The sequence below is a fragment of the Theropithecus gelada genome, chromosome 19, assembly GCF_003255815.1.
Source record: "Theropithecus gelada isolate Dixy chromosome 19, Tgel_1.0, whole genome shotgun sequence".
NCBI lineage: Eukaryota > Metazoa > Chordata > Mammalia > Primates > Cercopithecidae > Theropithecus > Theropithecus gelada.
In genome coordinates this window covers 4206704-4220011 of record NC_037687.1, presented here as the reverse complement: position 1 = coordinate 4220011, position 13308 = coordinate 4206704, and the positions used below count along the sequence as shown (strand labels likewise).

The window sequence follows — 13308 nt, the reverse complement described above, 5'->3', positions numbered from 1 at the left end:
AAAAAAAAAAAAAAAAAAAAAAAAAAAAAAAAAAAAAAAAAAAAGAATGTCTGTGTCCAGCTTTGGAAGGACCTGGGACCTAATCTATCCAGGGTCCCTCCGCAGACGGTGGGGGGAAGGGTGGAGCTTCAGAATGTTCTGACTACGGGAAGGAGTGGGCAGGGGAGGCTGGGAGGGTGTGTATGTCTGCAGGGGAGGTGCAGGCACAGGCACCGCAGAACCTCACTGTGGTGGAGAGGAACGCTGCGTATGATGCAGGCCTTCTCCGTCCCAGTGAGAAAGGAGGTCACTCTGCAGTTGGGTCTGAGACGTTGAGGTCTGTGGGTTCCCCACCTCCTCCCAGAAGGCACTACAGAGTCAGGGGTGAGGGGTGCAGGGCTGGGAGGAACTCCAGAGCCCATGAACCTCCTCCACGGGACCCCCAAGCTTCTCCAGGCCATGTAATAGGACCCAAAGTTATCAACAGAAATCTATTTCTCTGAACCTCAAAGGAAGACTTTTCTTTTTTTTTTTTTTTTTTTTTTTGAGACGGAGTCTCACTCTGTTGCCCAGAGTGCAGTGGCGCGATCTCGACTCACTGCAAGCTCTGCCTCCTGGGTTCACGCCATTCTCCTGCCTCAGCCTCCCCAGTAGCTGGGACTACAGGTGCCTGCCACCACGCCCAGCTAATTTTTTTTTTTGTATTTTTAGTAGAGATGGGGTTTCACCGTGTTAGCCAGGATGGTCTCGATCTCCTGACCTCACGATCCACCCGCCTTGGCCTTCCAAAGTGCTGGAATTACAGGCGTGAGCCACCGCACCCAGCCTATTGTTCTTTTTTTAGAGACAGGAACGGTTTTGTATCTTTTTTTTTTTTTTTTTTTTTTTGAGACAGGGTCTCACTCTGTCGTTCAGGCTGGAGTGCAGTGGCAGGATCTCGGCTCCCTGTAATCTCCATCTCCCCAGTTCAAGCAATTCTCTTGCCTCAACCCCACTGAGTAGCTGGGACTACAGGCACCCACCACTAGGCCTAGCTAATTTTTGTATTTTTAGTAGAGACTCAGTTTTGCTATGTTGGCTAGGCTGGTCTCGAACTCCTGACCTCAGGTGATCCACCTGCCTTGGCCTCCCAAAGTGCTGGGATTACAGGCCTGGGCCAGCATGCTCGGCCTGTATCTTTTTTTTTTTTTTTTTTTTTTTTTAATAGAGATGGGATCTCGCTGTGTTACCTAGGATGATCTTAAACTCGGCTAAAGTGATCCTCCCACCTCAGCCTCACAAAGTACTGGGATTACAGGTGTGAGCTACAGCACCCAGCAAAAGAGAGACATTTTGGGAGCAAAATAATTGAGGCAGGGACCCTGTCATTTATCTCACTGCTCAGGCTTAGGCTGCCTGCCCCTCCCCCACGGAGCCACCTGCTCTCACACTGTCTTCCTGTACCCAAATGTGTTTATGTAGAGCCTTCCAGAAAGCTCACAGGGGTGCATTCCCCCAACTCACTTACGTATACTGCCTTTCTTTTCTTTTTTTCTGAGACAGAGTTTCGCTCTTGTCACCCGGGCTGGAGTGCAGTGGTATGATCTCGGCTCACTGCAACCTCCACCTCCCGGGTTTAAGCCATTCTCCTGCCTCAGCCTCTCAAGTAGCTGGGATTACAGGCATCCGTCACCATGTCCAGCTAATTTCTGTATTTTTAGTAGAGATGGGGTTTCATCATGTTGGCCAAGCTGGTCTCAAACTCCTGACCTCAGGTTATCCACCTGCCTCAGCCTCCCAAAATGCTGGGATTACAGACATGAGCCATGTCACCTGGTCTGTACGCTGCCTTTCAGATAGGAAATGCATTGGGGAAACTGAGGCACGAGGTGGCAGGAAGTGGAGCCCCCAGCAGCCTGGAACACCGGACGTCTACTGTCTGGCCCTGGGTGTCACATCTGTCTCTGCAGCGGGAGGCGGAGATTGTGGCAGGAAGTCTGTCAACTGGGAGGGGGAGAGGGGTCTGATGGGCCAGGAATGGGGTCCCCAGGTATGGTGCTGGGCCTCCTGGTGCAGTTCTGGGGTGAGTATCTGGGTCTCCCTCCCCTCCGAACCCACCTCTTGCTGTCATCCCCGGCTGCCTGCCCCTCTAGCTCAGGGCCCCTCTAAATTTAAGTCTCTCTACTCTGTCAGATAAGGCTCATCTCCCGCCGAGACTCAGAACATGATGGGGGCTGGAGGGTTAAGGAAGGATCCTCTGAGGGCCCCTAGGATACAATCTAAACCTTGCCCTACATACCAGCCTGGCCTGACCTCTCTCATCTCCACCCTCCGCGATGCCTTTGCTCCCTCCCCCTTGCTCCAGCCTGGAAGCTTTTCTTCCTCTGTTTCCCCAGTGGGAAGGTTGGATCTGGCCCTCAAGCCTTTGCACCTGCTGTTCCAGTTGCCTAACACCCTTCTCCAGATCTCATGTCTCTACCCTCCTCTGCAATTGCATCTCAAATGCCGGGAACTTCACATAACCTCACCTTCTCCGGGAGTCTAACAGACACGTCAGACTTCTCACAGCTAAGAGCAAACTTTCTACTCCGGCAGCAGCTCCCTCTGTGTTTCAAATTAAGGACAAAGGCTACTGCCCTTCACACATTTCCTCCGGCGAAATCCTCCATTCCTCTTTCCCTCGCTTCCGATTCCAGCCACTTGCACTTTTTTTGTTGTTTGTTTGTTTCGTATTTTTTTTGGTTTGTTTGTTTTTTGAGAAGGAGTCTTGCTCTGTCACCCAGGCTGGAGTGCAGTGACACGATCTCGGTTCACTGCAACCTCCGCCCTCCAGGTTCAAGCGATTCTCCTGCCTTAGCCTCCCGAGTAGCTGGGATTACAGGCGCAGGCCACCACGCCTGGCTAATTTTTTTTTGTATTTTTAGTAGAGACGGGGTTTCGCCATCTTTGCCAGGCTCGTCTAGAACTCCTGACCTCACAATCCACCCGCCTCGGCCTCCCAAAGTGCTGGGATTACAGGCTTGAGCCACCGTGCCCGGCCCGTTTTTGTTTTTTAGAGATGGGTTTCACTACGTTGCCCAGGCTGGTCTTGAACTCCTGGCCTCTAGCGATCATCCAGTCTTGAGCACCCAAAGTGCTGGGATAACAGGCATGAGCCACCACGCCCAACCAAGGTCTTTTTTATTAAAACTTAAATTGGAGACTGAGGCAGGTAGATCACTTGAGGTCAGGAGTTCCAGACCAGCCTGGCCATGTTGGTGAAACCCTGTCTCTACTAAAAATACAAAAATTAGCCAGGCATGGTAGCGAGTGCCTGTAGTCCCAGCTACTCAAGAGGTTGAGCCACAAGAATCACTTGAACCCAGGAAGCGGAGGTTGCAGTGAACCAAGATCATGTCACTGCACTCCAACCTGGGCAACAGTGAGACCCAGTCTCAAAAAAACAAAAAACAAACAAACGAAAACTTAAATTGGACTATTTCTACCCTGCTTTCTGATTTTCCATCACACTTAGATTAAAATGTAAACTGCTTAATTTTCCTCACCTTTCCACACCACCCCAAGGCTCACAGGCCCTGATCAACCTTTCCTCCTTCCCTCCTCCCTCTCTCCCCATCCTCACTCTGCTCCAGCCACACCGACCTCCTTGCTGTTCCTCCAACACGCCAGGCACAGTCCTGCCCCAGGGCTTTTGCATGGACTGTGCACTGTCTGGAATGCTCTTACCCTCCAACACCTTCCTTCTCACACTGGTTACCCCTTTCCATTAAGATCTGTGGTCAGGCTGGACACAGTGGCATGTGCATGTAATCCCAGCAATTTGGGAGGCTGAGGTGGGAGGATCATATGAACCCAGGAGTGTTTTATTTTGTTTTTTTGTTTTGAGACAGAGTCTCACTCTGTTGCCCAGGCTGGAGTGCAGTGGCACGACCTCAGCTCACTGCAACCTCCGCCTCCTGGGTTCAAGCGATTCTCCTGCCTCAGCCTCCCAAGTAGCTGGGACTACAGGTGTGTGCCACCACGCCCGGCTAATTTTTGTATTTTTAGTAGAGGCAGGGTTTCAGCATGTTGGGAAGAATGGTCTTGATCTACTGACCTTGGGATCCGCCCGCCTTGGCCTCTCAAAGTGCTGGGATTGGAGACATGAGCCACCGCACCCGGCCTTGTTTTGTTTTGTTTGAGACAGAGTCTCGTTCTGTCACCCAGGCTGGAGTACACTGGCACGATCTCAGGTCACTGCAACCTCCACCTCCCAGGTTCAAGTGATTCTCCTGCCTCAGCCTCCTAAGTAGCTGGGATTATAGGCGCCTACCACCATGCCCAGCTAATTTTTGTTTTTTTTTTTTTTTTTTTTTTTTTGAGACAGAGTCTTGCTCTGTCACCCAGGCTGGGGTGCAGTGGCCGGATCTCAGCTCACTGCAAGCTCCGCCTCCCGGGTTTAGACCATTCTCCTGCCTCAGCCTCCCGAGTAGCTGGGACTACAGGCGCCCGCCACCTCGCCCGGCTAGTTTTTTGTATTTTTTAGTAGAGACGGGGTTTCACTGCATTAGCCGGGATGGTCTGGATCTCCTGACCTCGTGATCCGCCCGTCTCGGCCTCCCAAAGTGCTGGGATTACAGGCTTGAGCCACCGCGCCCGGCCAATTTTTGTATTTTAAGTAGAGACAGGGTTTCACCATGTTGGCCAGGCTGGTCTTGAACTCCTGACCCCAGGTGATCCACCCACCTCGGCCTCCCAAAGTGCTGAGATTACAGGCATGAGCCACCTCACCCTGCCCATAAGCCCACGAGGTTGATCCTGCAGTGAGCTATGATGGTGCCACTGCACTCCAGACTGGGCAACAGAATGAGATGGAGTCTTTTACTCTTTGATATGGAGTCTTGCTCTGTTGCCCAGGCTAGAGTGCAGTGGCATGGTCTCAGCTCACTGCAACCTCTGCCTCTCAGATTCAAGTAAGTCTCCTGCCTCAGCCTCCCATGTAGCTGGGATTCCAGGTGCCCGCCACCACACTGGCTAATTTTTGTATTTTTAGTAGAAACAGGGTTTCACCATGTTGGCCAGGCTGGTCTTGAACTCCTGACCTCAGGTGATCCACCAGCCTCGACTTCCCAAAGTGCAGGGATTACAGGCATGAGTCACGGCACCCAGCCCATGAGCCCAGGAGGTTGAGGCTGCAGTGAGCTTTAATGGTGACATTGCACTCCAGACTGGGCAACAGAGTGAGACGGAGTCGTTTTTTTCTTATATATGGAGTCTCGCTCTGTTGCCCAGGCTAGAGTGCAGTGGCGTGGTCTTAAGAAAAAAAGGCTGGTCACAGTGGCTCACATCTACAATCCCAGCACTTTGGGAGGCGTAGGTGGGAGGATCACTTGAGCCCAGGAGTTCAAGACCAGCCTGGGCAACATAATGAGACCCCAACCTCTACAAAACCAAAAAAATCAGCCAGGCATAGTGATACATGCCTGTAGTCCCCGCTACTTGGGAGGCTGAGGTAGGAGGATCACTTGAGCCCAGGAGTTCAGGGATGCTGTGAGCTGGGATGGTGCCACTGTACTCCAGCCTGGACCTTAGAGCCAGACCCCAACTCTAAAAACATAAAAAAATAAAAAAGTCACCACCTCAGGGAGGCCTTCCTTGATTACTCTCAATGAATAGATGTTCCCTGACCTCACTGGTGTCTTCTGTGGCCACTGCCATTCCTTTCCCCCATTGCAGTTCTCATTTCATGACTTCCTGTGTCTCTTTTACCCTAGATTGTCAGCTTCTGAAGGGCAGGGATTTTCATCTGCTTTGGTCGCCCCTGTGTCTGTGTCCCCCACACCCAGCATAGGGCCTGGCACATGCTAGGCGGTATTTGTGTAGTGGAGATCTGGAGACTATCTCAGAATTCCACAAGCTCTGAGCGACTTATACCCATTTTACAGGTGGGGTTGTTGAGCCTCAGCAAGTCATGACCTTCCAAAGGTCATACAGACAGTGAGGTTCTTTGGGTTTTTTTTTTTTTTTTTTGAGACGGAGTCTCACACTCTGTCCCCCAGGCTGGAGTGCAGTGGCACCTGATCTCAGCTTACTGCAACCTCCACCTCCCGGGTTCACGCCATTCTCCTGCCTCAGCTTCCTGAGTAGCTGGGACTATAGGCGTGCGCCACCACGCCTGGCTAATGTTTTGTATTTTTAGTAGAGATGGGGTTTCACCTTGTTAGCCAGGATAGTCTTGATCTCCTGACCTCATAATCCGCCCGCCTTGGCCTCCCAAAGTGCTGGGATTACAGGCGTGAGCCACCGCGCCTGGCCTTTATGTTTAATTTTTAGAGACAGGGTATTGCCTTGTTACCCAGGCTGGAGTGCAATGGTGTGATCATAGCTCACCGCAGCCTCGAATGCCTGGGCTCAAGCGATCCCCTCACTTCAGTCTCTTAAATAGCTGGGACCCCAGGTGCACACCACCAAACCCAGCTACTTTTTAAATATTTATTGTAGAGATGAGGTCTTGCTATGTCCTCAGGCTAGTCTGGAACTCCTGGGCTCAAGCAATCCTCCCACCTCAGGCTTCCAAAGTGCTGGGACTACAGGCGTGAGCCACGGCACCCGGCTTAGGCAAGTGAGGTTTCAAACCCAGACTGCCGGCTCACTAGGGGAGTGAGTTACACAGCCTCACATGCACACCGCCAGAAAGGTTGCCTCTACCTCTTCTGTCTTCCAGCCCTGCAAGGAGCCTCAAGCCTGAGTGTGCAGCAGGGGCCCAACTCCCAGCAGGTAAGGCAGGGCAGTCAGGCCACCCTGGTCTGCCAGGTGGACCAGGCGCCGGCCTGGGAACGGCTCCGTGTTAGGTGGACCAAGGATGGGGCCATCCTGTGCCAACCATACATCACCAACGGCAGCCTCAGCCTGGGGGTCTGCGGGCCCCAGGGACAGCTCTCCTGGCAGGCACCCAGCCATCTCATCCTGAAGCTGGACCCTGTGAGCCTCAACCACAGCGGGGCGTACGTGTGCTCGGCGGCCATAGAGATTCCTGAGTTGGAGGAGGCTGAGGGCAACGTAACAAGGCTCTTAGTGAACCCAGGTACTGAAGCCAGTGGGGAGAGGGAAGGGTGGTGGGGAAGAACCTAAAATCTTAAGACTTTTGAGTCTCAAACTCTGAGAAATAAAAAGCTCTAAATTGTTCATATCAAACTTTTTTTTTTTTTTTTTTTTTTTTTGAGGCAGAGTTTCACTCTTGTTGCCCGGGCTGGAGTGCAATGGTGGTGATCTCGGTTCACGGCAACCTCCACCTCCCGGGTCCCGGGACAAGCAGTTCTCCTACCTCAGCCTCCTGATTAGCTGGGATTACAGGCACGTGCCACCACACCCAGCTAATTTTTGTATTTTTAGTAGAGACGGGGTTTCACCATCTTGGCCAGGCTGGTCTCGAAATCCTGACCTCGTGATCCGCCTGCCTCGGCCTCCCAAAGTGCTGGGATTACAGGCGTGAGCCACCATGCCTAGCCCATAATCTGAGAATTCTAGAATACAGAATTGAAAGTCATCAGCCAAGCATAGTGGTTGATGCTTCTAATCCCAGCATTTTGGGAGGCTAAGGCGAGAGGATCACTTGAGCCCAGGAGTTGGAGGCTGCAGTGAGTTATTAGTGCACCACTGCACTCCAGCCTGGGCAACAGAGCCAGACCCCTGTCTCTGAATAAAATAAAGCCATCAGCTGGGCATGGTAGCTCATCCCTGTAATCCCGGCACTTTGGAAGGCCTAGGTGGGTGGATCACCTGAGGTCAGGGGTTCGAGACCAGCCTGGCCAACCTGATGAAAACCCCCTCTCTACTAAAAATACAAAAATTAGCTGGGCATGGTGGCATCAGCCTGTAATTCCAGCTACTCAGGAGGCTGAGGCAGGAGAATCCAGGAGAGGGAGGTTGCAGTGAGCTCAGATCACACCCGCACCACTGCACTCCAGCCTGGGCTACAGAGCAAGACTCCGTCTCAAAATAAAAAAATAAATAAATAAAGCCATAGACTCTCAAAGTTGGGAGAAACCCTCCAGAGAGCTCTCCAGACCTGCAACGCCAGCTGCCTCATTTTACAGAGGAGACAGGGGAGGCCAGAGAGGGCCAAGACATGTCTAGCGTTACGCACTAGGTAGAGGTGCACCCCGTGCACTGTCCCCTTTGCCATGTCCCCCACTTATGGACCCACCCTGGGCAAAATCGGGAAACCCAAGGGGATCCAGGCTTTGCCTCCTGCTCTGTGAGAGGTGCCTGTGGGCCCTGGGCCTCTGACCAGCCCCCTCTGGCAGAATGAAGCACCAAGCTCTCAGCCCCTCGAGATGCCCGTTCCTCTCCAGCTGGTAGGACCAGCCTGCTGGCGGGGACACGTGCCTGCCTCAAGGGAGGGGCGTGTTATGGTACGTTGCCCACCTCTCCCCACTCCTCCAATGTCAAAGGGGCCAATTAGCAATTAGAGGAGGCGGGGTGGTGGAGGCACCAGGCTGTGCGTTGGCAGCTGCGAGAGAGCAGGGAATGGGCGCGGGTCCAGCCCCACACAGCTGGCTTCCCCACCCCCCCCACCAACCCTGAACAGCAGCTTGGCAGCCTCCAGGGATCGCCTGCCAACCTCAGAGGCTGCAAGAGGAGGGAGTTGGGGTGCTGGACCTTATCTTAATTGTGGCATTCACAGCCTTTAGCTGGGGTTCCTGTAAATTATACAAACCTGGATTCAAGCGTGTTTCATTTACTTGCTGTGTGACCTTGAGCAAGTGACTTGACCTCTCTGTGCCAGTTTCCTCGGCTGTCAAAATACATACAGGGTTTCCTCATCAGGTCAGGTGACTTTAAAGCAGTTATCGCTAAAGTGCTTGCTATCATCCAAGTGCAGTGGCTCACGCCTGATATCTCAGCACTTTGGGAGGCCGAGGCAGGAGGATTGCTTGAGGCCAGGAGTTCAAGACCAGCTTGGCCAAAACAGCAAGATCCCATCTCTACAAAAAATTCTAAAATTAGCCGGGCATGGTGGCACATACCCATAGTCCCAGCTATGTGAGAGGCTGAGGTGGGAGGATCACTTGAGCCCAGGAGTTGGAGGCTGCAGTAAGCTATGATCACGCCACTGCCCTCCAGCTGGGGCGACACAGAGCAACTCTGTCTCCAGAAAAACAAACAACAACAACAAAACAATGCTTAGCACAGGGCCTGAGACATAGTAAGTGCTCAAGGAAACTCAGTGTTAGGATCTCTGAACCGACGTGAGGCAGGGCTTTGTTCAAAGCTGGTCCCCGCTGCCGTCTGGGTAGGGGACCCTAGACAAGTGACTTAGGCTCTCTGAGCCTCGGTTTCCCAGTCTATAAAATGGGCATGGCATGGAGTAGAGGCTCAAACAAAAACAAAAACAAAAACAACCAAACAGGATCCAGAGAGTGATAAATCCCAGGATAAAGATGGCGGAATACGGAGTCTTGCTCTGTCGCCCAGGCTGGAGTGCAGTGGCGCGATCTCGGCTCACTGCAAGCTTCGCCTCCCGGGTTCACACCATTCTCCTACCTCAACCTCCCGAGTAGCTGGGACTACAGGCACCCACCACCTCGCCCGGCTAATTTTTTTGTATTTTTAGTAGAGATGGGGTTTCACTGTGTTAGCCAGGATGGTCTCGATCTCCTGACCTCATAATCCGCCCGCCTTGGCCTCCCAAAGTGCTGGGATTACAGATGTGAGCCACTACGCCCGGCCTTCTTTCTTTTTTTTTTTTTTCATCTTTTTTGAGACGGAGTCTCACTCTGTCGCCCAGGCTGGAGTGCAGTGGCACGATCTCGGCTCCCTGCAGCCTCCCCCTCCTGGATTCAAGCGATTCTCCTGTCTTGGCCTCTTGAGTAGCTGGGATTACAGGTGTCCACCACCATGCCCGGCTAATTTTTATATTTTTTGTAGAGACAGGGTTTCATCATATTGGCCAGGCTGGTCTCGAACTCCTGACCTCAAGTGATCCTCCTGCCTCAGCCTCCCATAGTGCTCGGATTACAACCCTGAGCCACCGCATCCTGCCGAGCCTCATTTTTCAGAAGAGGAAACTGAGGTTCAGAGTGAACACCTGCCCAAAACCACAAGACCTGGCAGGAGGAGGAACACTTAGGTCCCCCCACGTGAGCTCTGTTCTTTTTTTTTTTTTTTGAGACGGAGTCTCGCTCTGTCGCCCAGGCTGGAGTGCTGTGGCCGGATCTCAGCTCACTGCAAGCTCCGCCTCCCGGGTTTACGCCATTCTCCTGCCTCAGCCTCCTAAGTAGCTGGGACTACAGGCGCCTGCCACCTCGCCCGGCTAGTTTTTTGTATTTTTTAGTAGAGACGGGGTTTCACCGTGTTAGCCAGGATGGTCTCGATCTCCTGACCTCGTGATCCGCCCGTCTCGGCCTCCCAAAGTGCTGGGATTACAGGCTTGAGCCACCGCGCCCGGCCTGAGCTCTGTTCTTGGAGGGTGGAGAAGCCTGGCACCCCCCATGACATAGATTTCTTCTCTGCAGATGACCCCACACAGAACAGAAACCCGACCCCAAGCTTCCTAGGTGAGCCCTGTCCTGTGTTCCTCCCCCAGCATCTTCCTCCCCCACCACCACCCCTTCCCCTCCTGCTCAGACCATCTCTTCGCCCTGGACACAGGACTCCTCTTCGTGCTGCTGGGGGCGGGAAGCGTGGGTGTGGCGATCATGCTGGGTGCCTGGTTCAGGGGCCGCCGCTGCTGCCAGCAAAGGGATTCAGGTAACAGCCCAGGTAAGGGAGGGTGGGGCGGAGGAGGTGGAGGTGGGAACTGCAGCTGCTTGACAAAGACCCATTGCATCTGTGCTCCCACCTAGGGGAAGGAGGGAGGAGGGATGGAGGAGAAGCCTGGCTCCTATATCCTATACTCATGTTTTTCAGAAATAGAGACAAAGCCCCTAGCCTGGGCAACCTAGCAAGATCCCATCTCTACAAAAAAAATTAAAAATTGCTGGGCGTGGTGGCTCATGCCTGTAATCTGAGCACTTTGGGACGCCGAGGTGGGTGGATCACCTGAGGTCAGCCTGGACAACATGGTGAAACCTTGTCTCTACTAAAAATACAAAAAATTAGCCAGGCATGGTGGCGGACGTCTGTAATACCAGCTACTTGGGAGACTGAGGCAGGAGAATCGCTTGAACCCAGGAGGCGGAGGTTGCATTGAGCCAAGATCGCGCCACAGCACTCTAGCCTGGGTGACAGAGCAAGACTTGGTCTCAAAAAAAAAAAAAAAAAAGAAAAAAAAAGAAAAATTAGGCTGTGCATGGTGTCTCGTGCCTGTCATCCCAGCACTTCGGGAGGTCGAGGCAGGTTAGGAGTTTGAGACCAGCCTGGGCAACATGGTAAAACCCAGTCTCTACTAAAAATACAAAAATTAGCCAGGCTTGGTGGCCTGTGCCTGTAGTCCCAGATGCTTAGGAGGTTGAGGCAGGAGAATTACTGGAACCCAGAAAGCGGAGATTGCAGTGAGCCGAGACTGCCTCACTGCACTCCAGCCTGGGCGACACAGCAAGCTCCATCTCAACAACAACAAAAAAATTAGCCAGGCTTGGTGGCACACGCCTGTGGTCCCAGCTGCTCAGGAGGCTGAGGTGTGAGGATTGCTTGAATCTGGGAGGCAGAGGCTGCAGTGAGCTATAGTTTCCCCACTGCATTCCAGCCTGGGTGACAGAGAGAGATCCTGTCTCAAAAAACAAACAAACAATCAAAGTTTGAAAAAAAAAAAAAATGGCCGGGCGCAGTGGCTCATGCCTGTAATCCCAGCACTTTGGGAGGCCAAGGTGGGCGAATCACGAGGTCAGGAGTTCAAGACGAGCCTGGCCAACACGGTGAAACCTCATCTCTACTAAAAATACAAAAAATTAGCCAGACATAGTGGCAGGGGCTTGTAATCCCAGCTACTAGGGAGACTGAGGCAGGAGAATCACTTGAACCTGGGAGGCGGAGCTTGCAGTGAGCTGAGATCACGCCTCTGAACTCCAGCCCGGGTGACAGAGTAAGACTCTGTCTCTCAAAAAAAAAAAAAAAAAAAAAAGGCCAGGCGCAGTGGCTCACACCCGTAATCCCAGCACTTTGGGAGACCAAGGTGGGTGGATCATGAGGTCAGGAGATCAAGACCATCCTGGCTAACACGGTGAAACCCCATCTCCACTAAAAATACAAAAAATTAGCCGGGCGTGGTGGTGGGCGCCTGTGGTCCCAGCTACTCAGGAGGCTGAGGCAGGAGAATGGCGTGAACCCGGGAGGCGGAGCTTGCAGTGAGCCGAGATCACACCACTGCACTCCAGCCTGGGCGACAGAGCAAGACTCCGTCTCACACACACACAAAGAAAAGAGAGATAAATCCCCCTGAGGTTAGCCGGAGAGGGCTGGGCTGTCTTTAGTGACTGTTCCCTCTTGATCTGTGTTATCCATCCTAGGAAATGCATTCTATAGCAATGTCCTATACCGGCCCCGGGGGGCTCCAAAGAAGACTGAGGACTGCTCTGGAGAGGCGAAGGACCAGAGAGGCCAGAGCATTTATTCAACCTCGTTCCCGCAGCCGGTCACCTGCCAGCCGCACCTGGCTCCCAGACCCTGCCCCAGCCCCAGGCCCGGCCACCCCATTTCTATGGTCAGGGTCTTTCCTAGCCCAGGCCCCACCCAGCAGCCGAGGCCAAGAGGGTTCCCCAAAGTGGGAGAGGAGTAAGAGATCCCAGGCGACCTCGACGGGACCCCACCCATAGGTACACACAAAAAAGGGGGATCGAGGCCAGGCATGGTGGCTCACGCCTGTAATCCCAGCAGTTTGGGAAGCTGAGGCGGGTGGAACAGTTGAGGTCAGGGGTTTGAGACCAGCCTGGCTTGAACCTGGGAGGCAGAGGTTGCAGTGAGCTGAGATTGCGCTACTGCACTCCAGCTTGGGCCTCAGAGTGAGACTCCATCTCAAAAAAAAAAAAAAAAAAAAAAAAGACACGGGAGGATTGGGAGCCCGACAGCCCCATCCTGAGACCCCGTCCTCATTTCTATGATGATGGATCTCGCTCCCACTTTTCCCCCCAAGAACGCTTAATAAAAGCTTGTGAAGAAAAAGCAAAGCTGGTGTTTGTGGCGATTTGGGAGTGCTGAAAAGATCTGAAGAAATCAGGTGCGGTGGCTCACGCCTGTAATCCCAACACTTTGGGGGACTGAGGCGGGCGGATCACCTGAGGTCAGGAGTTCGAGACCAGCCTGGCCAACATGGTGAAACCCCGTCTCTACTAAAAATACAAAAGTTAGCCAGGCATGGCCCGGTGCAGTGGCTCACGCCTGTAATCCCAGTACTTTGGGAGGCTGAGGTGGGCAGATCACCTGAGGTCGGGA

General features: G+C 53.0%; 1 protein-coding gene across 3 annotated transcripts; it reads left to right on the top strand.

Moving 5' to 3' along the window:
- The first annotated feature begins 1955 nt into the window (after positions 1-1955).
- On the top strand, positions 1956-13043 carry TMIGD2 (transmembrane and immunoglobulin domain containing 2). Of its 3 annotated transcripts, none has more exons than XM_025368216.1 (5): positions 1956-2041; positions 6662-7021; positions 10455-10496; positions 10591-10689; positions 12387-13043. In XM_025368216.1, the coding sequence occupies exons 1-5, from the start codon at positions 1996-1998 to the stop codon at positions 12653-12655; spliced, it is 816 nt and encodes a 271-aa protein (XP_025224001.1). In that variant the 5' UTR covers positions 1956-1995; the 3' UTR covers positions 12656-13043. The 3 variants fall into 3 exon arrangements, with proteins under 3 accessions (XP_025224001.1, XP_025224000.1, XP_025224002.1); XM_025368215.1 differs by having other exon boundaries at positions 10591-10701; XM_025368217.1 differs by lacking the exon at positions 6662-7021 and having other exon boundaries at positions 10591-10701.
- Positions 13044-13308: the final 265 nt, after the last annotated feature.

Excerpts from the sequence above, each read along its gene's own strand:
- TMIGD2 (XM_025368215.1), top strand. The coding sequence starts at position 1,996 with ATGGGGTCCCCAGGTATGGTGCTGGGCCTCCTGGTGCAGTTCTGGG. Across the intron at positions 7,022-10,454 it reads AAGGCTCTTAGTGAACCCAG|ATGACCCCACACAGAACAGA; the intron begins GTACTGAAGCCA and ends TCTTCTCTGCAG. Across the intron at positions 10,702-12,386 it reads GGATTCAGGTAACAGCCCAG|GAAATGCATTCTATAGCAAT; the intron begins GTAAGGGAGGGT and ends TATCCATCCTAG.